The sequence below is a fragment of the Aspergillus campestris genome (genome assembly GCF_002847485.1).
Source record: "Aspergillus campestris IBT 28561 chromosome Unknown P168scaffold_9, whole genome shotgun sequence".
Lineage (NCBI taxonomy): Eukaryota > Fungi > Ascomycota > Eurotiomycetes > Eurotiales > Aspergillaceae > Aspergillus > Aspergillus campestris.
Genome location: NW_020194344.1, coordinates 342,980 through 366,706, shown reverse-complemented (window position 1 = coordinate 366,706; position 23,727 = coordinate 342,980). Strand labels below are relative to the sequence as shown.

Sequence of the window (23,727 nt, the reverse complement as noted above, 5' to 3'; positions counted from 1 at the left end):
GCAAAATGCAATCAGAGCATAAGACTACTCTAATAATGCTCTAGTACGCAGTAATTTGCCAGACCTATTTTGAATACCCTGCCAACGATGGACCATTTGTGGAAAGAGCGAAGGCAACCGACCAACATGTCAGCTGACTTGGAAAGTTTTCCCCCCAGCTTGTATCTTGATCCTCCACATAATTTGCAACCTCCCATAGCTTCAAGAAATCATTGGAACTCTTCATTATTTGACCTGTTTTCATCGGTACTACCCCACACAATCGATTATCCTACAATTGGCCACACCTCAGCCTTAAACATATGGTAATATATCTCTATAGCTCGATTTTACTGGTTGCAAAGCGACCAGTATGCGGAAGCATCGCGGTTCACAATCCAAACGAGGCGGAGTAATCTGGCTACTGATGTAGGATGTGTCTTAACCCAGCGCATCTTTGAAACAGAAGCCCCGCTCGCGCTGGGTAGTACCTCCTCCCCAAGCAGGATAGCCCGTCTCAGAACACTAAAATAGGCCAAAACACTGGACATGAGTCAGGGAAAAGAGGGGAATGCGCATCCCAGGGAAGTGCTTGGCTGTGGCTATGTGTTGATCAAGTATCACACACACTCACACACCACAATGAGCCTGGCGGTTGACTGACAAGAATAGCCACAATGTTGGATCGTGATACAGGGGTTGTATATTAACCGGGCAAATGAGGTTCAAATGACCCCCAATTCCTCTCCATTCATGCGTCAAATGAACCTGGAGTGTCATGCATTTTCCAATGGCTTCTGCCTTGGGGGTACTAACTACGCGCTCGGACTAGGGATGCAGACTACGGCGCAGTCAATAATTGCACCTTCGGGATCGGCGATAAGTCTATATAGATAGGGAATAGAGTCCCCATGCCCCTCGGCATAGATCCCAAGTTTCACCCCATTACTTGTTCTACTTTGAATTTGCCGTTTTGCGCTTCTCTATTTCCAATTCTATTATCCTTTTGTATATCAATCAGTACCAGCAACAATGCAAGCAGACGAGACCCAAGCGATAAACCAGCTTCAGTCTGAACATTCCCGGCTCCTGGACAAGATCGACGAGCTGCGCACAATTGGGGTAGGCGGTTTCGTGGAACTACCCCAACTGGTCGTCGTTGGAGCCCAGAGCTCAGGAAAGTCCTCCGTTCTCGAAGCTGTGTCGCGCGTGAGCTTCCCTACCAAGAGCAATGTGTGCACGCGGTTCGCAACGGAGGTCGTTCTTCGCAGGAGCTCAACGGTCAGGTTGAAAGTGGTGATCGAGCCCGGAGCCTCGAGAACGGACGCAGAAGAGCGGCAGAGGATTCGCGATTTCACGCCGGACTCGTTCTCGAACACGGGTGACTTGCCGGATCTTATAGAACAGGCAAAGGAGCGGATGGGCATCACGGACAGCATGCATGGTTTCAGTGACGATGTCCTGAAGGTCGAGATCTCCGGGCCTGATAAACCGGAGCTGACACTGGTGGACCTTCCTGGATTGTATATTTCGGAGAGCGAAGAACAAGGCGCCGAGGGGATCAGAATTGTGCGCGAATTAACCGAACGGTACATGGAAAACAACAGAAGCATTATCCTCGCGGTCATCAGCGCAAAGGTCGACTACCATTTGCAGAATGTGCTGAACATAGCCAAGCAGTTTGACCCGAAGCGTGAGCGGACAATGGGGATCATCACGCAGCCCGACCGTCTTGAGAGGGACTCAGAAGAGGAAGAGAATTATATCCGATACGTTCGCAACGAGAAGGTCCCCCTGAACCTGGGGTGGCACGTCTTGAAGAACCGCTCGTACGAGGACAGAATGGCATCGCACGATGTCCGAGACGAGCAGGAAAGGACCTTCTTCAACCAGGGACGCTGGGCCAGTTTGTCCCGCGAGTTTGTGGGCGTGGATAGTCTCCGACGTCGTCTGAGCAACGTCCTCCTGAAGCATGTGCGTCGGAATTTGCCCGGCTTGGTTGCAGACATCCAGCGACAGATCGAGGTGCGACAGAAGCAATTAGAACGACTGGGACCTGCAAGAAGCAGCGCACAAGAGCAACGGGGGTACCTCCTGGCGATCTGCAGTAGTTTCGAGCGAATTGTTGGCCAGGCTCTCAACGGCACTTATACAGGTGATTTCTTCGGGGGTTTCAACAGCCTGGAGAATGACTCGAACAACTCCCAAGACTTCCGGCGTCTCCGTGCTATCGTTCGAGAGTTGAACGAGTGCTTTGCCGAAGCCATGGAAATCCGTGGACATCGCCGATGTATTGTGGGAACCACGCACGACGCGCCGACTGCTGATAGCAAAGTCCTCTCACAGCCCTACATGGAAGGTTGGACCCCAATCAAGATTTCCCGGAAAAAGATGGAGTCGGAAGTCAGCGAACAGGCCAAAAATGATCGAGGGATTGAATTTCCTGGGAGTCCTAACCAGCTCCTGGTGGGGAGCCTTTTTCGCGATCAGTCGCAGCCTTGGGAGATGCTCGCACGCCAACATCTCCTGCAATGCTGGGAGTCGGTGAAGTATTTCATCGGGTTAATCCTCCAACACCTGACCGACGAGCACACCCATTCGTTACTTTACGGAGCCGTGTTATTGCCAGAGCTGGAAAGAATGAAAACTCATTTGATGGAGAAGCTTAATGAACTCACTTTCCATACAAAGCGAGGTCATCCGCTCCCCGTCGGTCCAAGCTTTCTCGCTAGAATCCAGAAATCTCGAGCAAAGCGTCAACTTTCGTCATTGAAAGGGAACCTCGGCCAGAATTCAATGATGGGCAGCGTCCAGCTGACGATGGATGATCTCACACGTGCCCTTTCTGCCTTGGATCTCTCTAGAGATCAATTTGCAGCGGCGGATATAATCGATCAGATGCAGGCATACTATGATGTAAGTGACGAATTGTCCAGTATGGTTTTGCCCTCACTTAGAATACTAACGAGATGGTAGACTGCAATCATCACGTTTGTGGACAACATTGCAACGTTAGCTGTCGAAAACTGTCTTCTTGCCCCGTTGGAGCGGATCTTCACCAATCAGACGGTGAATGTGATGGATGAAAATCAGCTGAAAGACCTCGCTGCCGAGCCACCGTTTGTCCATGAAGACCGATGTCGTCTGGCGGACGAGTTAGGCAAGCTACAGGCTGGGCTGCAGACCTTCAGCGTACTGGGGACTGAGCCCCGGTCAATGTCGCGGCCTCCTGCGTTTCGTAAGAACCTCGCTCCAGTATTTTCATCGTCAAAGATCCCCCCCCCTAACCTGTTTCCTGGATAGCATCGCGACCTCCAAACCTCCCGTCCACTTCCAAGCCTGAGTTCACAATTTCGATGGCCCACGAAGAAAACAGTCATCCATGTAAGTGCGTTCGACAAGATTGAATGCAGAAGCCTGACTGATCTGCTTGACCCAGCCATCAATGGTACCACCGAACCGTCGAGCGTCACGCGCACTCATTCCCCCGGTGCAAAGGATAGTAGAGTGGACAAGTTCCCCTCCCGTGTTTCCGACGCAGAAGGGAAAGGCAGCAACACCACTGGCGCATTCGGCCAAACAGGCTGGGGAACTTCTGGGACATGGCACCCCGCAAACGTTACTAGTGGTGGCGGACAGTCCAACGTCACTAATGGGAGTCTGAGCTCTGCGACCTCCTCATCTAGTGGGACGTCATCGCTTTTCGGAAGCTCAGGGTCTTCGAGCTTCGGGCTGGGCAGCGCAGGCGAAGGGACCCCTAGGACTGGACAATCAGTGTTCTCGCATCCACCTGGAGACAGCAAGAACACCGGATCTTCTGCGTTTGGCGGTTCCAGCAGTAGATCCGGCAGTGGACTATTCGCGAGGCCTTCCAGCACGTCGGGAACTAGGTCGTAAGAGAATATAGACTCTTAATCGAGACTGTTGTGGCGACTGAAACGAGAACACAGGTCGTCGGCTGTATCTCCTCCGTCTCTAAGACAATGTACCGGGTCAAGTGAATGGAAATATCGGCCCCTCACGGAAAAAGATGGACAGTCAAGCTCCACTCACTACTACCAAAATATCTGTTCAATGCAGCCCTACTCGAAGTTTTCTTTTGAGGTGCGTGTCCCTGTTACCGACAGTCATGAGGGGAAAGAAAGGGCGCTCAGTCACTAAGACTTGATTAGGAAATTCGACTTGCAGACTACCAGACCGGCCATAGGTTTGCATCAGTATCATCGTGGTAGAATTGAACCGTCTCGATTGTGTTCATGGTTATAATCATTTTATGAAGTATACATAGCCTCGAGATATGGTCATTGGGTTTGACAGAAGCCGCGCAACGTGAACTTGTATATTTGCAGCCATAGTCGATCATGTTCTGTCGGATTGAACTGAGAATAACCCCAGTCTTTGGTTCTTTAACGACAGGCAGATTTCCCCCCAATAGAGATTCTGCTGGTGATATAAATAGCTTGGTCATTGTTGTATAGTGGCGGAGAAGACTTCCTTGGAGCTCTACATCTACAGGCCCTGGACGACCACTTGCGCGACCTCCCAGCCCAAACATTGATATCGAGCAAAATTGGGGCTCGGAAGTGATCAAGTGGATATCCAAGACTCCTATTGGTACACTGGTGCGTACATGACGGTGTCAACTATGTGACTGTACACCGCAGTAGACTAAGTAACATAATTCAAGAGCTGGAGGGGCAGAGTACTTCCACAAATTTTGGTTCCCACCGGAGGGATGATAGTAGTCGAATCAAATATACGGAATCACAGACAATGGAATATAAAAATGCCGTTGTTTACCTAGTTCTGAAGAAATGACGGACATACAATACAGTATGCTACCCCGATCTTGGCACGGCCCGAAAAAGACGGCGCCGATCCCGATTGGGGTCAAAGGGAAAAAAAAGACAAGCCGAGGATGTTCTACTGTATAGCATCTTGAACAGAACATCATCCAGTCAATCACCTTCACCTCCTCTCTTTCTCTCCATGATGAAGCTTTCTTTCCCGCCGCGACAGCTCAGTCGCGCAACGCAGCGTCTTCTCCGCGCACAGAATCCACGCTTCCCTATCTCGCTCCAACGAACATCATCACTATCACTATCACCAACAACATCAACCTACCAACAAACCCGCCCCTTCAACCTCTCCTCCCTCGCCTCCCTCCTCCCAAACAACAATGGCGGAAACAACAACAACAACAACAGCGACAGACACCGCACCCTAACCGCAATCCGCACCCTCCCCTACGCCCCCACCCCCCTCTTCACAGTCATCTCCTCCGTCGAATCCTACTCCGAATTCCTCCCCTTCCTAACAGCCTCAACCGTCACAGCGCGCGACCCAGCTACCGGTCTCCCCTCCCGCGCCTTCCTCACAGTCGGCTACGGGCCCCTCTCGGAAACATTCACCTCGCAAGTCGACTGCGACCGCGCGAACTGGACGGTTGAAGCGCGGAGTGGGGCGCGCTTCGGGGTGGACTCTAAGGATGGTCAAAGCCAGGCCCAGAATAGTCTCAGTAGTGTTTTCCCCGGTGCGAATGAGGGGATCTTTGAGTACTTGAGTACCCGGTGGGAGTTACTGCCTTTGGAAGAGGCCGGGCCCGGTGGAAGGCCGCAGACGAGGGTGCAGTTGGAGATTCGGTTTGAGTTTAGGAATCAGTTCCATGCGGCTGTTATGGGTGCTGTTGAGGGGCAGATGGCTGGGGCTATGATTGCTGCTTTTGAGGGGAGGATTAGGCAGTTGGAGGGAGAAGCTTAGACGGTTTTTTCCCCCCTTCTTTTTGCCTTTGGTTTGTAGAGTACTGGGGAAGTCTTGGAGTCTGTCCTGTTGATATGTTTTTCGTTGTTCTACCAATCGCTGTACAGTAGACTAGATATAGAAAGAGAAAGAGGAAAAAGAAATCCTGACCAAAACCATGGAATATAATACAATTATCCAGACATGAGGGAAATTAAAACACTTGTAAACCCAAACCCGCTCAGACCATGCTGTTCAGGTTGCGGTTCCAGTTCCCTCCAGGCGCCGCCTTGACCGAGCTGACCGCCGTGTAGTTGGCAAACACCGCCTCCCAGTTGATCCGGTCCCACCAGCGCTCCAGGTACTCGGCCTTACCGGCGATGCCGTAGTCCATCATCCAGACGTGCTCCCACGTGTTGACGCAGAGGATGGGCTGCACGTCGATGGCGCCGGGGGCCATGGTCTTCTGGTTCGTGGCGTTGGCCGAGTGGGCGCCCATGGCGCCGGCGTATTGGTTGCCTAGGGGCGCGTCGGGGCTGTGGGTCGACATGTCGACCGGCTGCCGCCGCGAGTGCGCCGCCGGGTAGGGCGAGCCGGCGTTGTAGGTGCAGAAGATGTGCATCAGGCCTTCGCGCTCCAGGTTCTTGGCCAACCAGACGAAGCCAGGGCCGAACATGGCGTTGGCGGTGGCCAGGAAGTCGAGCTTGAGCGATTCGACCGAGGAGCACGTGTCGATGATGTCTTTGGCGAACTTGTCGGGGATCTGCGTGGGAGCGGGGGACTAAGAGAGAGACACGGTCAGTAGGGAACTTCCCGCAAGGTCAATTGACTGTGTACGTACGAGGCAGTTGAAGAAGAAGTGGTTGTTGTGGGCCATCGAGGCGTAGTTGAACACGGACGCCATTTCCGGGCGCCGGGAGTACTTGACCAGCAGTTCTCCAGGGGGCACATTGGCGTCAACGGTGTCTGTATAACCCAACATCAGTATTTCAACCCTACGACACCCTCTTAAGGCCATTCATTGCCCACGCCGAGGGCAGTCCACACGTGTTCGGGGTTGTCGTACCCTGCGTCAAAAGGTTCAACTTGTCGATCAGAAGCGTCTGGTATTGGGTCCACGCGAAGTCCACCGCTTCGGGGGAAAGCAGTTCCGGGATTCCCTTCTTCTTGAAGGAGGCGTCATGAGTTAATTGGGGCACACGGTGGATTCCTCGAATTTGGCGCTGGGGGAGAGCGGAGACGGGTTTCTACGGCGCAAACGGTCAGCGAACGACGCCTCGACAAGGCATTAGGGAAGAAGGACGACTCACCTGAAAGAGAGAGGAGGCCCCACGCAGTGAGCTCTGCGGCCGGAGGAGTTTGTGCAGCATGATGACAGGGATTGGGGGGAGGCGGAGGAGGAATGAGGGCGTCAACAGAACTCAGACATGAATCCGCAAGAATTATTCCTCAGTCAGTTCCGTTCCTCGTCCAGTTCCCCATCGGGTTTAGCGTGGCTGAGGTAAGCCAGCGTCAACTGCGGCCAATCAGCGGGCGGCGATCTACTCTGTGTTTCGCTTGCCGCCGAATAACCTCATTTCTTCTTAGTCCTTTTTCAGTCAACAGTCTTGACACTTTCTCCAGCTGAATTTAGAACTCGACGGGGATAGATGTTGGGTGGCTTACGCTGGCCCAATGGTTTGCCAGGATATGACTTTCAGCGCCTATCTTGACCCTCTATCAGGCACAATGTCTCTCCAACTCCATCTTCCCAATGCTGGGACGGCGCGTGCAATGCTTTGCTCTGGGTGCTTGCATCTATGACGCAGTCGACTTATTTTGGGTATCAGGCGGCTAGCTCTAGGCATCTTCTTTGTCTCAACAGCAGGAAGGTATTTCCCTGTCTTTGTACAGCGTGTCGGGCTTTGTTAACTAGCATTGTTGGAGTCTCATTGTGATATCTTTTGTCTGCTTTGAGCGTTCTATTAGATCTTTCCAATTTCTCTACTCTTGATCTTGCACGTCTACTGTCTTCTATATCAGATTCCACCAGAAATTGACACACAATATGGTGCGGTTAAGCTCTCCGAATGCCTGGAGGGCAACATCTTCAGTATACCTTCTCCTGGCCATCCTCTCAAGCACAGCCTCCTCCAGTCCCACAGGCCATTTCCTAGCACGAGAAGCAGAAACCTGCCCCAAAAACTATACACAATGCTCCAACGCGGGACTCCCAAGCTCGTTCTGCTGCCCGTCTTCATCAACCTGCATCAGCCTGGACGACGGGAGTTCCGCAATCTGCTGCCCAAAGGGAGAGACCTGCGAGTTCATACAGCCCATAGGCTGTGACGTGCAACGACAAGACGCAAAAGAGAACCCCAAAAGTCCCATCAAAACCACCCGGACCGACGACCGCCTCCCCAAATGCGGAGACTTCTGCTGTCCATTCGGATACACCTGTCAAAAGGACAACGTCTGCATAATGGACAAGGCCAGGTCCTCCTCAAGCAAGACCAAGACTAACACCGCATCCGAAACCACAACCTCCACATCCACCAACACAAACACCAACACCAACACCCAGACCACAACAACAGGCTCATCGCACACAGTCCCAATCATGGACCCAACCGCCACAGCGGACACCCCTGAACCATCCACAACATCCCCCTCCAACCCCAACTCATCCGCCGCCCAAGCCGCCCCCCAGTTAACAGCCGCCTGCCCCTCCTACCCCAGCCAAGCCGTCGCAGCCGGCTTCTTCCCCGGCGCCATCTTCGGCGCCATCGCCACCCTCCTCGCCCTCTTCGGCATCCGCAAATACCAAGAAAAGCACCTGCCCCCAGGCGACAAGATCACCCAGCACACGCAGCGCTCCTCAAGCGGTACCCTCCTCGGCATATCGCCCCCCATCCCCTCAGACGAGACCTCCTACCGCACGGACTTCCTCCTCCATCGCCCAGCCACAACATCAACATCAACGAGACGAACCTCCGAAGGCGCCCGCTCAATGCTCCAGCGCAGCCGCTCCCGCGTAAAGTCCCTCTTCGGCACGACCCCCAAAATAACCATCTCCGAGCCCGACGCCCCTCCGGTTCCCGTGCCGGTGCCCTCGACGCCCCAGCGCGCGGTGGTGGCCCGGCGCCCTAGCACGGAGAGTATCAAAGTTTATACACCGCCTGGCGTGTTCGCTGGGACGAGTGTGCTCAAACCGAGCCCGTATCCGGATGTGAGGCCGAATACGACGTTTTCGGATATGATTGATCGGGTGGGGTTTAAGGATGGTCGGGGCGATCCGTGTTATCGGGTTCAGACTCCGCCGGGGGGGATAGTGGGAGTGGGAGTGGGAGTGGTAGTGGTGGTAGGGCGGGGAGGGCTGCTAGGAGGTGAGCTAGGCTGATCCTCTGTCTCAAACGTCAGAGGTAGGTCTGGTGGGGTTGGAGAAGTATATAAGACAGCCAGCTGTGCTGGTGTTGTCATCTCGGGTCAGAATGTTGTGATATCCTGGCGTTATCGTATTGTGTATTTCTTGTTTATGCTTGGTTGGTTTGGGAGTTGTATATATGTTTTGGGTTTAGCTGTTTGTTTGTTAGATTGGCTAGAGCATAGACGATATAGTCGTATATCTTAATTAAAGGGTTGCGTGTATGGATTCCGTCATTGATTTATAGATTAGGTTGGGAGGTTATATTACGTTTATAGTAGTGATATACTGCACATAGTAAAGTAAATACTGCAGGTAATAGCATTAATGTGAAAATATATACGCAACTAAGACTATGCCTTCTTAGCCTTCCGACTTGCCACAAACCGCTTCACTTCCTTCAGTAGCCCCACGAGCAGAGGCACACCGACAGGACCCAGCAGAGGCAGGTAGACAGCGACCTTGTGCTCATCTGGGAAGTAGACCTGGCCGACCATGCTCTTCTCGAAGAAACTGCGTTCGGCTTCTGCCTCGGCGACGCGAGCGCTCGCCAGCGCAGCGTGGAATCTGCCGTGGCGGAGATGGGTGCACGTCAGAGACAGATGCGACAGCGTGGTTGAGACGGAGGCGGCGACGTTGGCGGGGATGGGGATCGACGGGAGGGATTCGGTCAGGCGGGCGAGGGAGCCCATTGTGGATGAGGCGGAGAGGAGGAGCATGGCGGCGCGGACGCGGATGAGGGTTTGGAGGCGGAGGGGGAGGGAGGTTGGGGTTGTGGGCGCGCCGAGGAGGGTGAGGAGTTGGTGCGAGAAGGTTAGGAAGGCGGGCTGGAGGGACTCCTGAGATAGGTGGGGTGGGTTGGTGGGGGAGGGGGTGGTTGTGTCGAGGGGTGGGTTGAGGAGGAAGACGCCGCCCCATTGGGGGATGATCCAGCTGGTTGCACTGCTTTCTTTGACGAGGAGGGGGGACTGTGATGGGGCGGGGACGTAGAGGATGAAGTTAATGGTGGGCCCGCTGCCGATACTGGGGCTTAGGGGCCATTCGGCGGCGTTGATGAACGCGCTTAGGTCGTCCTTCTTTAGTGTCCAAGCCGACAGGGAGTCGTCGTACTCGGGCCGGGGCGCCGTCGGGGAGAAGGTTGCGTAGAGCTGCACTTGCGTGTCGACGGTGAAGTTGCTGATCGGGGCGAAGGACTGCAGGACAGGGGAGATGTACTCCTGCACGGCGGCCTGGATGTCCCAGGAGGACGGCTCGGCGCCAGGGGTAAACAGCGAGAAGGCGAGGTGGTAGGTGTCGGCGTACTTCATGGACCGTCGGAGCCGCCGCGCGATGTTCTCCGCGAGTTGCGGCGAGATGGAGTTCAGGATCGCGGATGGCTGTTGATTGTTGGACGACGACGGCGTGTTGGTGTTGGTGTGGGCGGCCACGGCACTATCGGACAGAACGTGCGCGATGGTCGCCTTCTCCTCCAGGAAAAGACGCTGCAGCTCCGCCGCGATGAACGCCGACAGCGGGGGGTTGGAGGACGAGGGAGGCGGGACTTGGCTGGGGGAGTAGAGCACATCCAGCTGCGCTGCATCCAATTGCAGCTCCGCCTGGGGAGCCGTCAGGTCCTCCCGAGGCAGCAGGCGCACCGTTAACGCGGTATCCGCCTTCTCATCGGGAGAAAGCCCATCCTCCACCGACGGGTCGTCCGATAGTTTCAGCCGGAGGTGATGCGCAGAGAATTCGTTGAGGTCGTCCAGGGTGTGCTGAGTGGTTCGGAGAAGATGTTGAGCCTCTGCATCTGGCAGAGACGGAGTTTCAAATCGGATTTCCAGGGGAAACACAGGACGACAGATCTATACACCATCGCATCGGTCAGCTTACCGTTCTGGAGGGGGTCGCGTGCGGACAGGAGACGTACCTTTCCATCGGCCCAACCGCTCATGTCCTCGATCGGCAGACTCGCCCGGTAGATTGACGTAGTCTTCCACCAGATCGGAAACCCCAGGAAGATAATGACGGCCCAAAAGGCAGCGATGACCTTGAAGCGCGTTCGGGCGGCCTCTGGCTTCTCCGGCGAGGGGGCAGCTTTGGCGGGCGTGGAAGGGGTCATGGTGGCGTCGACGGCAGTCTTCTCCGACCCCGAGTCTTCATGCTTGCTGGTCATGACCAGGGCATGCTTTAGCCAGAGCGTAGGCTATTTTCTGGCGGGGTGGGTGGAATGGGGGTGGTGGTGGGTGAGATGAGTTGGGAGCTCAGGACGGAGCAAGTGGACACGGAGACGGAAGTCCGTTGGAGCTGCGCAGATCGACGAATCCCGAGATCTCGATCCAACCACCAACACATTGAATGATAGTATTGATTTACTCGCTACGGTTACAGATTAGTCAAGTTAATGGAAATTATCCCGTCGAATTATTCATTACTTCATGATCCTAAAGGTGTTTATGTTCCCAACCGGGTACAAGTGACCCATGTATGCCAACACCGGATTATAGACAAATGCCAAAGGGTATATATGATGAAGCGCCAATCCCAAACCATACCAAGATCACATCCTGATTAATACTCCTTTTCGAAAATTTTCTGGATCGGTTTCGCCGCCTGGGACATCATTAGCCAATGTCGGACACATGGTCATCCGTGAACCTACATCGATAAACCTCTCCAGATCTTGATCCAGGCTCGCGAGATCCTCCTTTCGCTTGTTGTTCTCGGCGATCAACGCCTGCTTGCGCTTGAGCAGTTCCTGGCGCGCCTGTTCCAATTTCTCTCGCTCCGCGTGCTCATGGTTGATCCGGGCGATCATGAGTTCATGGCTGTCGGACTCCCGGTGTTCCGGAAAGAGCTCGAGAAACTCCTCCGCCGAAATTAATGGTAGGGAACGGTATTTGTGACTAGACAGGCCTGTTAGCGAAATTCGAACCTTCCGACCGTCTTTTCCCCATCGTGACCTACTCGTAGGAATCGCAGGCGGCAATTTCGCCGGTGAGATGGCGCTGTTCGTAATAGAGATTCTGTAGCTGGAGATGTAACCGATCGATTTCCTGGCGGGCCTCTGCGGTGGACTGCTTCGTCTCGCGGACGTGGAAGACAGCATCCCGATTCTGACCGCGTAGTCGAGCTAGAAGCGCATACAACTGTTTCTGCTCGCGGGAGGCGGCTAGAGCAATCTCCTTGGGATCCCTCGAAGTCGAGTCGACGGTCGGGTCGAGCAACGCAAGGAGTTTCTGACACTGTTCCCGCGTCTCGGCGCTCGTATTGAGCACGGGTAAGAGAGACTCGTCGGCGACGATGTCACGGACCGCCATGATCTTCGAAGAGAGAAGTAGTGGATGATTGGGTATGACCTCAACGCACAATCCGCGACCACAACCTGAAATCAATCAAATCAAGCAGGTAAGGCTGACTTGGTTCGTTGGCTAGTTGGTTAGTTAGTTGGTTAGTTAGTCCCCGTGCCGAGAGTGGTGGCAAAGACGTGGAGACCGGAGAGAACTCTGGGCAATGACGGGGGGGCCGATCAGGACCAATGGCGACTGGATTCCAGGCAAGGTAGTGAGGTCAGAGGAAGGGGAGGAGGCGCGTGGAGGGCAATCTGGACGAATCGAGAGAGCGATGGAGAGAAATGGTGAGAACTGAATCCTTTTTCCCCTCGGTTGTTTTCGATTCATGAAGTGAGGAGAAGACGCTTGTGACTGACATGCCTGAAAATGCCTGAAAAATGCCTGAGGAGTGAGAATTTGGTGCCACCTTCTGCAGGCAGGCTATGGGATTCCCCACTTCTCAGGCACCCCAACCATTTTCCCGCCAGCCAATCAGGACCGTCGCTCTCTCACTCTTTTTCTCTCCTTTACTCCGATTCATTCATTACCTCAGGCTCACTTCTCTCACTTCTTGTTCTCTGAATCATCATTCTTCTTTCTCTTCTTCTCTCTTTTATACTCTCCACTCCCTCCGTATTCATGTCTCCCTAGTCCCTTTCTCTCCTTCCCTCCTTTTGGTTCAGTTTATGATATCCGATCCTTCCTCACTTCCACTTTTCAGTAGTACGGTTCCTTGCAGCTTGGTATGTATTACATTGATTGATACCCATGCACTACAACCCGAGTCCCCCCAAAACAACTCCTGCCCTAAATCTACCCAACTAACCCTATGTTCCTTGATCTCCAGGATATGCCCGTCTAGTATTTTCTCTTTTTTGACCATTCTCTGTCATCATGGCATGCTCCGCTCAATCCATGACCGTTGAATCTTATCCCGAGGAGGCCGCCGCCTCCACGGCAACGCCTTCCGAGGAGACCGCCATGCTCCGAGACCGGCGGCGAAGACACTCCTTCCACACGGCACGGAAACTCTCGTGCGACTACGATGCGGATGCTATCTATTTAAAGGTCAGCATACTCTTCACACCCCGATAAGACCTCGGGGAAACCATGGAATCCGGTTCCACTAACCCGTCTACAGGTCGAACTGTTTTTGACCGAGTTGGAGCGACGGATGCAATGGATCGAACAGTCTCGCAAGGCCCACATGATGCAGATCGACGCCAGTCTCCGTAGCGGCTACGAGATCCTCGAAGCCGTGCGGGACTCCTGCTCCTTCGCCTCCGGGGAGTTGATGGGCAGTGGCAAGAAACGAGCCAAGATCCTGGTGGAGACGCTGGAAGAACAGTACAACGACGCCCTCGCGACCAAGGAGACTCTCGAGCAAAAGGCACAGGCCGGCGTGCGGTGGATGGAGTCGTGTCTGTCCGAGATGGAGGCTCGCGCCCATGCGGTGTGCGACCGCGGCGTCTACGGCGCGCTGGATGATGGGTGGAAGGCCGTCGATTCAAAACTGGTCCATGCCCGCGAGGTGATGGACGAGGGCATGGAACGAGCCCGACGAGCCAAGGACGCCCTGCGGGAAAGCGTCGACCGCGCCATCATCCTCGCCCAGGAACGCCGACTCATCGCCTACGCCGATCTGCCCCATCCTTGGCGCATCAACCCGCACATCCTGAAGGGCTACCGCTTCCACACCTCCAAAGTCGACTGCGTCACTTCCGTCTTCTCCTTCTCCAACGAACTGGTCAACATCTGGTCGCACCTGGTCGGCCTGTTCATCGTCCTCTCGATCGCCTTTTACTTCTACCCGCTGAACCCCAACTTCGTCCTCAGCTCCAAGACGGACATCTTGGTGGCGGCGGTGTTCTTCTTCGCCGCGTGCAAGTGCCTGGTCTGCAGCACCCTCTGGCACACCATGAACAGCATCGCCAACCAAAACGTGATGGAACGCTTCGCCTGCGTCGACTACACGGGCATCTCGATGCTGGTGGCGGCGTCCATCGTGACGATCGAGTACACGGCCTTCTACTGCGAACCCGTGTCGCGCTGGGTCTACATCCTGCTCACCATGTCGCTGGGCGTGGGCGGGGTGATCCTGCCGTGGCACCCGACCTTCAACCGCGCCGACTTCGCCTGGGTGCGGGTGGCCTTTTACGCGTCCCTGGCGCTGACCGGGTTTGCTCCGCTGGCGCAGCTGACCTACGCGCGCGGGCTGGAGTGGTGCCTGTATTTCTACGCGCCCGTGATCAAGAGTGTCCTGGTCTACTTCACGGGGGCGCTCATCTACGCGTCCCAGGTGCCGGAGCGGTGGCGCCCGGGGCTGTTCGACTACGTGGGCGGCAGTCACAACATTTGGCACCTGGCGGTGCTGGGCGGGATCCTGTTCCACTACACCGCGATGCAGGACCTGTTCGCGGGGGCCTTCCAGCGGGCCCAAGGGGAGTGTCCGAACCTGGCGAAATAAGCCCGGACTGGACGACCCCTGATGGTACGACGATTACGAATTCAAACCGGATCTCCGGCTGTCCCGAGCATATATAAAGTTCTCGCGGAGAGAGACGGAGTTCTCCTGGGCCGCATAGCATGGAAGGAGTCATTATCTAGCGATTCCCGGGGGAATCATCTGATTTCTTGTAAATACTTTTCGGGGGGATAGAGTAGACGGTGACCTTGGACCATTGTCGGGGTGGGGGAGGGGGCGGGGGCCGTTGGAGATGAACATATATCATCATTAGCGTTAATTGCACATAAAAGCGATGTTTGAGAGTTATAATAGTATTCCGGGGATGAACTCGGAGTAGGAGATCGAAAGAATATGGGGTGCCTGAAAAATAAGCGGGGAAACACGAACGGTTGACGTGGCCTGCCTCAGGCAGTGCCTCCAGTCTCGATTTAAAACACTTTGGATTCCTTTGAGGCTGAGCTTTTTCTGGCTCTTCTTTCTTGTCACTCCTCAGTCTCTTCTCTCTCCATTCTTTTCTTCTGTTCAGCTCGGGCATCATGCTCTGACCCTGATTCGTCTGCGCAGGAGGCTCTGCATGCATGCAGTTATCTACGACATTCAACCAACCATCTCCGTCCTGTCCTGACTGCCATTGATCACCGGAGATAAGCCTGGGGATTCACCTGTCTTTGTGGGCCATACCATATAAAGGACACCTCCACCAACACTCCACATCTACAGCCCTTGAATCCCAATCATCAAATATGACCGTCTTCTCCCTCCTCTGTGGGTGCTTCCGCCGCCCCACTGATCATCCTCCCCAGGATCATCCCCGCGAACATCGTCATCCTCGCGATGCCGATTCAGATCCAGATCCAACGCAACACGGACCGCCCATGGGCTCCGACCCTCAGACCATCCCCGACTGCGCCGACGCAGGCTACGCCGCAGTCACGCCCCTACCAGCCTACACGCCCCATCCGGTCGAGGTGCGCGAGAAGACCCTCGAGGCCCACCTGCGCGATCCGCCCCTATCGTCGGAATCCTTCCCCCGCCACACCGCCGACCCGGACGCCAAGTCCAGCTTTCACCATCACCACTACTACTACACCCCGCACTTCCCTAGTAAAATTAACGAGGACCTCACATCCGACGTCTCCTCCGCTATCTCCTTCACAAGCAGCTACGGCAATACCTCCACCGCTACCCGCGAGACCCCTCCCCCGCCGTACTCCCCGCGCGGCGTGTCGCCCTCGCCCTCATGGCGTCTGTACCGCCAGCAGTGGGCGAACACAGCTGCCAATCCTTTGCAGTCCTCTTCGTCTACGGCCTCGTCGAGACGCCATTCAAGGTCTATGTCCGTCTCGTCCGCGACGAGTCTGCCTTACCCGGGCGTGCCTCCGCCGGCGCCGGCGCCGCCCCCGTTACCGATGGCACAGGTGACGCCGCCGAGGCCGGTCCTTCGGCGGGGTGTGGGTGGGGGGTTAGGACGGCGGAGTGTGGATGAGACGACGAGGAGATATTCATGGGAGAGTCGTTGATCTCTTTCTTTCTTTCCTTTCCTTTTTCTTGAACGTTTTGGCTTACTATCTGGACTAATATACTTAATACATGGGAGGGGTATGGTGTTTTTTTGATTGTTTGATGCGTGGAATGAATGTTACGATGGATGAGGATGGATAACTGCTTGCATGTGGGTTGGCGTTTGGGTTGGTTTACTACAACTATATTAATCATGTCTTGAAATACATATACGAATACATAGACATACACACTTGGTCATAACACTCAATTACATACCAAAAGAGTAAAGAAATCCACATAGACATAAAGACATAAAGCGTAAATATATAAAGAGAACGGAGCAAGAGGTCTACTCACCAGTCTCCCGGTCCCGATCCCCATCCACCCCCAATCCATCCCCATCATCATCCCCATTGTCATCCTCCCACTTCAACACATACCCACAAGCCCGCGCTGGAACCCCCAACAACGCCCTAACCCTCCCATCACTATCCTCCATCTCCTCCAAAAACATACAGACAGCGCGCAACTCCGAGCGCAACCTCCCCCCCAACCACCACACCTCCCCCGCAGCAACAACCATAAGCGCCATCCACCACGCCAGCACAACAAGCGCAGGGACCTCCCTCCTCGCCAAACACTCATAGAACTCCGGCATCAGCCTCCCCATGAAATTACAATAGTGGTGGAAGGAGCGGCGGGAGCGCTCTAGTTCCAGCAATGGGGTGAGCATGCGCAGCGGCCAGACGTAGGGATTGTTTGATTCTGTGTCGTCTTCGGAGGTTATATTGCAGAGCGCTGCGAGGTCAGGATGTAGATCTTTGGGACCCGGGCGGTGGTCTTCGAAGAAGGCGTTGTCGGAGCGGGTTGTCATGAAGGTCGTGAACCAGATGCTTTGGGGGAGGGAGGCGCCGTTTAGGGCTAGGAGGTGGCGGAGGCCGGATTGCATTGTTAGCCAGGATAGGGCGTGGGGGTTTGTGTCTATTGTGTAGATGAAGGAGGTTTTCCTTGGGTTGTTGTTGGAGGAGGAGGAGTCGAGCATGAAGGTGTGGGAGGTGAGGAGGAGGCAGGTTGAGAACAGCGCGTCCATGTTTTTGGGGGACGCGCCGTGGGAGAGTTCGCGCGCGTATTGGCTTATGCTGCGCTGCCAGTGGTGGGATTCGAGGATGGTGTAGGTGTTTCTGGTGGGGGATGAGGGGGGCGTTAGGTGGAGGAGGTGGGAGAGGGAGGTTGCGAGGACGGCGTGCATTACTGTTGGGGATGACAATGCGAGGTGTGTCATGCGGGTGCGCATTAGGTCGAAGGAGTTCTTGTCGCTGATTGTGGAGGCTGTTGCGGAGTGGAAGTGGTGGAGGGCGTGCAGGTGGTGGTGTCTGTGTTTTGGGGGTAGCTGGAGGAGGGAGTCCAGCTTGTCTGCTATGTCGGTGAGGGAGAGCGTGTAGGCTGTGGTATCTGGATGGGCTATATTTGAGACTGCGTCGAGCTCGTTCCCCCTCGAGATCGGAGCGTAGGTGCAGTCGACGCCGTGTTTCTGGCATCGGAGACAGGCGGGTTTGGTCTCGTCGCACTGATTTATCTGTTAGGCGGGCTACTAACTACTGATTTGGGGGTATACCTTGACCCGGCGGAGTTTACACTTTTGACATCCTCCCCGCGACTTGCGATGGGCCCGACGAGAGTGGTATGCCGCTTGGGACGCATCGCCGGCGTCTTGGGATCTCAACTGTACCCGGAAGACGCTCTTCTGACCTTTCATCCTGGGGGAGAGGTCTGCGGACATGCTGCAATTCACTCTGATGAGTATGGCGCAGTGGTAGATGGTACATTGTCATGACCATCCAGATATGTTGAAGTGTCGAGAAGTAGCATCATTGAGACCCACCCAGAAGAACAGCTGGCTAACCCGATCAGGGAACTCGTATTCGCCCTCCCAGTGGATCAACCAAGAATAGCTCAATACGAGATCAAGGGATGAGCATCAATTATATGCATTACTTCATACACCGTAAGAATACCTAACCTCTATCCGATCTGCGCATTGGAAAAGTCCATTTCTGTAGCCATTAGTATCAACCCTCATGAGAGGGACTCATGTCAAAACATACCTGGATGCTCCGCCTGGAACTGCTTCAGAATATCCCTCTTCCGCTGCTCCTCGCTCGACAACCCACCCGTCTCCTTCTGCCGCTGATCGTACATCATCTTCTCGACCATCGCGCGCGTCTCCCCATCCAGATCGCTCAGCGACGAATTCTCCGGCGTGATCTTCGTGACGTCAATCTTGGGCGCGCCCGTCACCACATGCGGCCACCACTCCATCTTATTAACCTTATCCAGATGCACCGCGACTTCCTTGCCGGGGGGTTTAGACGTCGTCTCCAGCGTCCACGAGGATTCGTCCACGATGATCGGGTGGGGGAGGTCGCCCTGTACTCTGATTAGCTTCCCACTCACCTCTGCTCGGTGTAATGTAGATAGGGAATACCTCGATAAACGCCTCCTGCCCCTTAATCGCAACCTTCAGCTTCGTCTTGGTGAGAACCACGTCCAGATCACGACCCTTGATCGTCCCCGCGACGGGGATCGTCACGTCCACGTCGCGGATGCTCTGCGTCCATTTGTAGGGCAGCTGGGCCTGCTCGGCGGCTTCTCTGGCCTTGCGCTCTTTCTCCTCGTGCTCGCGCTCGGCGGTCTCGGCGGGGGTGGGGATTTGCTCGGAAGACATGTTGTTATCCTGGGGATTGGATCGATCGGTAGATATACAGAAGTGGGATGATGGTTGTCTGGAAAATAAAAAAGGTGGGGGAAGCTCGGGCGGATAAATAGTGGGGCCTGGATTTCTTCTTTGGGAAAAACATCATTTCTATACGGAGTACGGATACTCCTCTCTGCATTAGCTATAGATAATTACTGTCTATGTCTATGTCGCTTGAGTCGACTTCCACCCCCCAATCATCCCATTCTCCCAGATCTTCTCTTTATTTCCACGAACGGCGATATCGACCGCCGCTCGCGCGAGCACATCCACGCGCACAGACGGCGCCAGTCCGCGCACGAGATCCACGACGCTGGTAGTCTTGTTCAATACTATCCCCGGTCGCATAATGTATGATTCGAAGGTGTCGCCGTGGAGGGTAGCGTGTGCAAGCAGGACATTTTCTCCCGCGCCCTAGAATATCGTTATCAACTGTCTTCGATATACGCTCAGCCTGTCAAGAATGAAAAAGGGGGAGAAACAAACCCGCACGCGCCGATACGGCCCCGAAAACCACAGTGACTTCGACTGGTCCCTCTCCGCCAGGGAACCACTAAGATACACAAACCGGAAGCGGCTTCCGCTCCCGGAGCAAGTCCTGGTAAAAGCCTGCGCGGCCTGCTCTGTGAAATCTACCGTGACTCTCCGTATCGCCTGTGCGTCGGACGCCCGCGACGGCACGACGCCCAGTGACCAGATGCAGGCGTGGGCGCCGCGCAGGGCGGCTGTCAATTGGGGGCTCGAGTAGGAGAGGAAGTCGTCGTCTTGCATGCGGTAGATTTGCACTTTGGGGTCTGTGGTAGGGAGGTCTCGACGGGTGAGGATCACGATGGAGGTTATGGCTGGGTGGGAGAGGCATTGGGAGAGAATTTCTTTGCCGATGAAGCCGGTTGTTCCTGTTAGGATTATTTTCATTGTATGTATGTGTGTATGTATTGTTGTGGGGTAGGTGGAGTGGTGGAGGGGAGGAGTACGGAGTAGAGGAGTTGGAATTATGGGGAAGTGGATATACTAGGTATAGTTATACTAGGTATGGAGGATTGCACAGCCATCTTGACTCAGCCTTCCTGCTTGCGCCGATCAATCTGCGGGTGAGGGTGAGGTTATCGCGGCCAGCGCATGTAAGGGAGGTCATTTCGTATTCTATCTATAAACCGTAAATGACGCGGAGGGATTGGGCACCAACGGGATTTGAACCAGTACAAGGCATGACTGTTTGACCACGTCATGTCAAGACTGGAATGCTCTTGGGGAGAAACAGCTCAGTAGATACAATCGGACTAGTAGGCCACACTGATGTACTCCGTAGTTGGGGGCCAAATCCGGGTGCCTGGCATTCTTGATCTCACCGATCTGGTGTAGTTGTTTCAGGGTGCGGACTGTGCTTTCTGGAATGATTCTTTTAGGTACCCACATTTTGATTAGAAAAAGAACCGGTGACGCCATTCAAATCGCTCATATGTTATTGGTAGCAAGCACTATCTGGTCTACAGCCGTCAGGGCTCCAACAATATTACAATCACGCTATCTATAGAGAACTCGTTAGATATGGATCAAGCAACGTATATACTCTCTTAGAGCCTATATCATGTAAACTAGTATAGCACGCTCTCCATCTAGGTAAAATTATGTTGAAGATGGTATCATTGTAAAAATTAGTGGTTTATGCTGTATCTACACAGCTCCATTTATGCGTATACCACATGAGATAATGACTTTGTGCATTGCATGATTATCAACAATGGACTCCGAATGCCCTATGGACAATGACTCGCTAAGTCGTGAGATTAATGAGAAAATGAGAAGAATGAAATGAATACTCCAGACAACCGTGGACCTTCCCCCAAACTCCACAAATAGGAAAGTGCACTCGGCATCGCTCGAAGAACAACAGAACTGGGTACTATTCTCGGCATGGTTCCCTCCCATGCGAATCTCTGTTCCAACGCCTTCCCCCCTGTCCCATCCATCCGAATAACAAAAAAGAAAAAGAAAAGTATGTTCAGCGCCATTGGTAAGTGAACCGCAGCTGCCCGTCTATGGACCGCAGGCGGAATCTGACCCCTGGTGGGTGTCTTGCACTTCGGGCGTGGATTCATCCTCCACCGTGTCGAAGAACTGACTGGCGTATTCGGCGACTTCGTTCGCGAACTTGTTCCCTAGGATTCCCTCTAGCGCCCACATGTCTTTCATCCACTTCTGCTCCTGTCGCGCTTTCTCCTCCTCTAACCGTCGGCAGGTGCCGTCGCGCTCGCGGAGCTTGAGGCAGTTGGGGCAGAGGTAGTTCACCTCGCAGTAGGAGCAGCTGCAGGGGGGGTTCGCCGTGACGCAGTCCTGGCACACGTACACCGAGCAACTCGTGCATTCCCGCATCTCGCTGCCGCATCGCTGCCGGTGATCGCCCACTGCCCGGTATTGGGGACAGAAGAAGGACTGGCAGCCTTGCCATTTGGGTGGCTCCGTCGGTGACTCGCAGTACACGGACGATGGCGACGAGGAGCGAGATCGGTTCGAGTTGGACACCGAGAAGCTCCGCGACCGCCCGTGCAGTGCCGCGCCAGCTGCGTGCGGGGCTGACGTGCTCTCGCCGACGATCCCGTCCGCCTGGTTGTCTTCGGTGAAGCTGCTGGTCGTCGAGTCGATCGCCCGCTGCGTGCGATAGGGCAGCTCGAACTCCGGCACGGTATGGGTATATGGGACGTGGGGCGACGGATACGAGTTGGTAGCGGTCAGCTCGCTGCTGGACGCCGACCGATTTTGAATGGCCATCTTCTCCAGCGTGAGATCGCGATAGCCACAGATCCGTAATCGAAGGCCGCGAAGGTCGTGTTCAATACACAGGGGCTTCGAGCAGCTCTTGCAGTGCACCTTCCACTGGGGCGTATCATAACACTCTTGGCACAGATTTCGCGGACAGGCCGTCGGCTGACGATCTGGTGGGCCCAACAACCACTTCATCATAGCGATGTGACCCGTCTCCAGTGTGTAATCGGGCTTCCGCGGGTCCCCGTACGCATACTTGGGGAAGGTTTTGCTCCACTCCTGCGCTGAATACTCCAGATCCTCCCACCCTTGTCCACGGGGCAGGGGCGCAGCTCGCACCTGGTCGACATCCCGATTCGGCGTCCCAATGCTGATCCCGCCACCGCCCGAGAAGATGGGCTCCGTGCAGCACCAGTGGAACTTCAGCGACGGATAAGGTAACGAAGCGTTTGCATTTCCGTGGTCCGAGTTGACGTGGGGGTCGTGCATGAGACACGGTGACACCGACGCATTGGGCGCCCACCACAAAGAGGATGTGTTATTGCGAGAGGATGACGAGTGGCTACCGTGGTGGACGTAGGGCCGTTCATAGGCACAGCTGGCGCAGAGAGTCTTTCGACACCCAACGCAGTGCATCAGGATGCTGCATTGCTCACACCTTTCCGGGATCGCGTCGCCGCAGTGGTCGCACCGGACGTTCTCCACAAAGCGTCGGTGACTCCAACGCAGATGTGCCGGCTTCATCCTGCCCTCCCCGAGGTCTCCCACTTCGCCCGTCCCCAGAGCTTCCCCGAAACAGCCGGTCTCCTGATGTTCCCACAGCTTTCCATTCTTTTGAAGCGACTGGGAGCCGGTGTCCACCGGGCCAATCCAGTTCTTCGACCGCCAGAGCCGGTCAAACACCACCCACACCTCTGGCGATCCCTGCGGCACCCGCATGGAGACATAGCCTCTTCTCCGGAAACACCGTGCCGCCGGGGTGGAGCACCATGCAGTATCAGTCCAAATTCCCAGCTTCCGGCACAGGTTGACCAGTTCGTGGGTCGGTTCCGAGTCCGAATCCTTTCGGGCCAAAGAGGAGGACAGATACGGTCGTCTGCGGTGATGGCGACATCGGTATGTAAAGAGGCTCTTGAGCGCCAGGTGTTTGGTAGAGGGCGAGCTGCCAGTGCCCTTCCTCATGTCCACATCGTACTGCAGTCCGAACATCGTGAGGTAGGGAATGATATGGTACTTGAGTGAAACATTCTTGCATCCGCGGACGGACAGGTGCTCCAGAGTCTCCCGCCGTGCGTAGAGGACGGTCGAGAAGAGGATCTGACCCGACACGGCCGTGTTATCCAGCTCCAGGCTCCGCAGACAGGGACTGAAGGGGATCACCACGTTCATCAACAGCTGATCGAGCGCATACGGGCGAGACTGACGGGGGGTCGCCAAATCGGATGACTCGGCGACGGCCAACCGGAGGGGCGACGGGGTGCCCGACGGGTAGAAGAGGCGGAAGGAGAGGTATTTCCATGCTGTGGGGTAGGATCGCAAGAAGGTCCGCAGATAGCGAGAGGTATGGTAGAGCTTGACAATGGTATCGGTCGGGATCTGAAGGAGGAGGGATTCCAGGATCGGCGCGTTAGTGGTCAGGACTCGTTCAAACATGGAGAGAACCCGTTGCGCAGGCATCGACTGTACCCGCGCCGACTCCACGAGCACTTGTGAGTCAGGGTCGGTGTCATCCTCCTTCATGTCCAGAGTGCCCGGATCCCGGCTATCCACCGCGGTCACATCACGAAGGGACGTCATGGTGTTGTCCGAA

General features: G+C 55.0%; 12 protein-coding genes across 12 annotated transcripts; 5 read left to right on the top strand and 7 right to left on the bottom strand.

Annotated features, from left to right (window-relative positions):
• Positions 1–224: 224 nt before the first annotated feature.
• P168DRAFT_291652 (uncharacterized protein) lies at positions 225–756 on the bottom strand. The gene has a single exon (XM_024837450.1). It carries the CDS (start codon positions 528–530, stop codon positions 330–332), a length of 201 nt encoding a protein of 66 aa, XP_024691101.1. The 5' UTR covers positions 531–756; the 3' UTR covers positions 225–329.
• Positions 757–878: 122 nt separating this feature from the next.
• P168DRAFT_185106 (putative dynamin GTPase) lies at positions 879–3,715 on the top strand. Its single transcript, XM_024832974.1, has 3 exons — positions 879–2,895; positions 2,956–3,217; positions 3,283–3,715. The coding sequence occupies exons 1-3, from the start codon at positions 1,012–1,014 to the stop codon at positions 3,384–3,386; spliced, it is 2,250 nt and encodes a 749-aa protein (XP_024691100.1). The 5' UTR covers positions 879–1,011; the 3' UTR covers positions 3,387–3,715.
• Positions 3,716–4,924: 1,209 nt separating this feature from the next.
• Positions 4,925–5,849, top strand: P168DRAFT_185085 (ubiquinone-binding COQ10-like protein). Its single transcript, XM_024832973.1, has one exon. The coding sequence runs from the start codon at positions 4,969–4,971 to the stop codon at positions 5,737–5,739; it is 771 nt and encodes a 256-aa protein (XP_024691099.1). The 5' UTR covers positions 4,925–4,968; the 3' UTR covers positions 5,740–5,849.
• On the bottom strand, positions 5,822–7,123 carry sod4 (mitochondrial 37S ribosomal protein mS42). The gene is made up of 4 exons (XM_024841364.1): positions 7,029–7,123; positions 6,785–6,965; positions 6,560–6,684; positions 5,822–6,499 (listed from the first exon to the last, which is right to left on the bottom strand). Exons 1-4 carry the CDS (start codon positions 7,086–7,088, stop codon positions 5,960–5,962), a joined length of 906 nt encoding a protein of 301 aa, XP_024691098.1. The 5' UTR covers positions 7,089–7,123; the 3' UTR covers positions 5,822–5,959.
• A 705-nt stretch (positions 7,124–7,828) lies between these two features.
• Positions 7,829–9,250, top strand: P168DRAFT_346271 (uncharacterized protein; the record flags this gene model as incomplete). Its single annotated transcript, XM_024841877.1, has 1 exon — positions 7,829–9,250. A coding segment is annotated over one exon (1,269 nt), but the record flags the coding sequence as incomplete, so codon positions are not given.
• Positions 9,251–9,463: 213 nt separating this feature from the next.
• P168DRAFT_311876 (uncharacterized protein) lies at positions 9,464–12,778 on the bottom strand. The gene is made up of 4 exons (XM_024839531.1): positions 12,065–12,778; positions 11,760–12,003; positions 11,028–11,285; positions 9,464–10,962 (listed from the first exon to the last, which is right to left on the bottom strand). The coding sequence occupies exons 1-4, from the start codon at positions 12,415–12,417 to the stop codon at positions 9,475–9,477; spliced, it is 2,343 nt and encodes a 780-aa protein (XP_024691096.1). The 5' UTR covers positions 12,418–12,778; the 3' UTR covers positions 9,464–9,474.
• Positions 12,779–13,323: 545 nt separating this feature from the next.
• On the top strand, positions 13,324–14,896 carry P168DRAFT_298271 (hemolysin III family protein; the record flags this gene model as incomplete). The annotated part of the gene is made up of 2 exons (XM_024838253.1): positions 13,324–13,497; positions 13,571–14,896. The coding sequence occupies 2 exons, from the start codon at positions 13,324–13,326 to the stop codon at positions 14,894–14,896; spliced, it is 1,500 nt and encodes a 499-aa protein (XP_024691095.1).
• Positions 14,897–15,346: 450 nt separating this feature from the next.
• Positions 15,347–16,638, top strand: P168DRAFT_291645 (uncharacterized protein). Its single transcript, XM_024837449.1, has one exon. It carries the CDS (start codon positions 15,640–15,642, stop codon positions 16,414–16,416), a length of 777 nt encoding a protein of 258 aa, XP_024691094.1. The 5' UTR covers positions 15,347–15,639; the 3' UTR covers positions 16,417–16,638.
• Positions 16,639–16,748: 110 nt separating this feature from the next.
• P168DRAFT_320067 (Zn(II)2Cys6 transcription factor domain-containing protein) lies at positions 16,749–18,179 on the bottom strand (the record flags this gene model as incomplete). The annotated part of the gene is made up of 2 exons (XM_024840335.1): positions 16,749–17,966; positions 18,015–18,179. 2 exons carry the CDS (start codon positions 18,177–18,179, stop codon positions 16,749–16,751), a joined length of 1,383 nt encoding a protein of 460 aa, XP_024691093.1.
• A 242-nt stretch (positions 18,180–18,421) lies between these two features.
• P168DRAFT_298270 (NudC domain-containing protein) lies at positions 18,422–19,124 on the bottom strand (the record flags this gene model as incomplete). The annotated part of the gene is made up of 3 exons (XM_024838252.1): positions 18,422–18,453; positions 18,505–18,826; positions 18,885–19,124. The coding sequence occupies 3 exons, from the start codon at positions 19,122–19,124 to the stop codon at positions 18,422–18,424; spliced, it is 594 nt and encodes a 197-aa protein (XP_024691092.1).
• A 163-nt stretch (positions 19,125–19,287) lies between these two features.
• On the bottom strand, positions 19,288–20,117 carry P168DRAFT_291643 (uncharacterized protein). Its single transcript, XM_024837448.1, has one exon. The coding sequence runs from the start codon at positions 20,067–20,069 to the stop codon at positions 19,569–19,571; it is 501 nt and encodes a 166-aa protein (XP_024691091.1). The 5' UTR covers positions 20,070–20,117; the 3' UTR covers positions 19,288–19,568.
• A 267-nt stretch (positions 20,118–20,384) lies between these two features.
• Positions 20,385–23,714, bottom strand: P168DRAFT_298286 (uncharacterized protein; the record flags this gene model as incomplete). Its single annotated transcript, XM_024838255.1, has 2 exons — positions 20,385–20,400; positions 21,217–23,714. The coding sequence occupies 2 exons, from the start codon at positions 23,712–23,714 to the stop codon at positions 20,385–20,387; spliced, it is 2,514 nt and encodes an 837-aa protein (XP_024691090.1).
• Between the last annotated feature and the right edge of the window lie 13 nt (positions 23,715–23,727).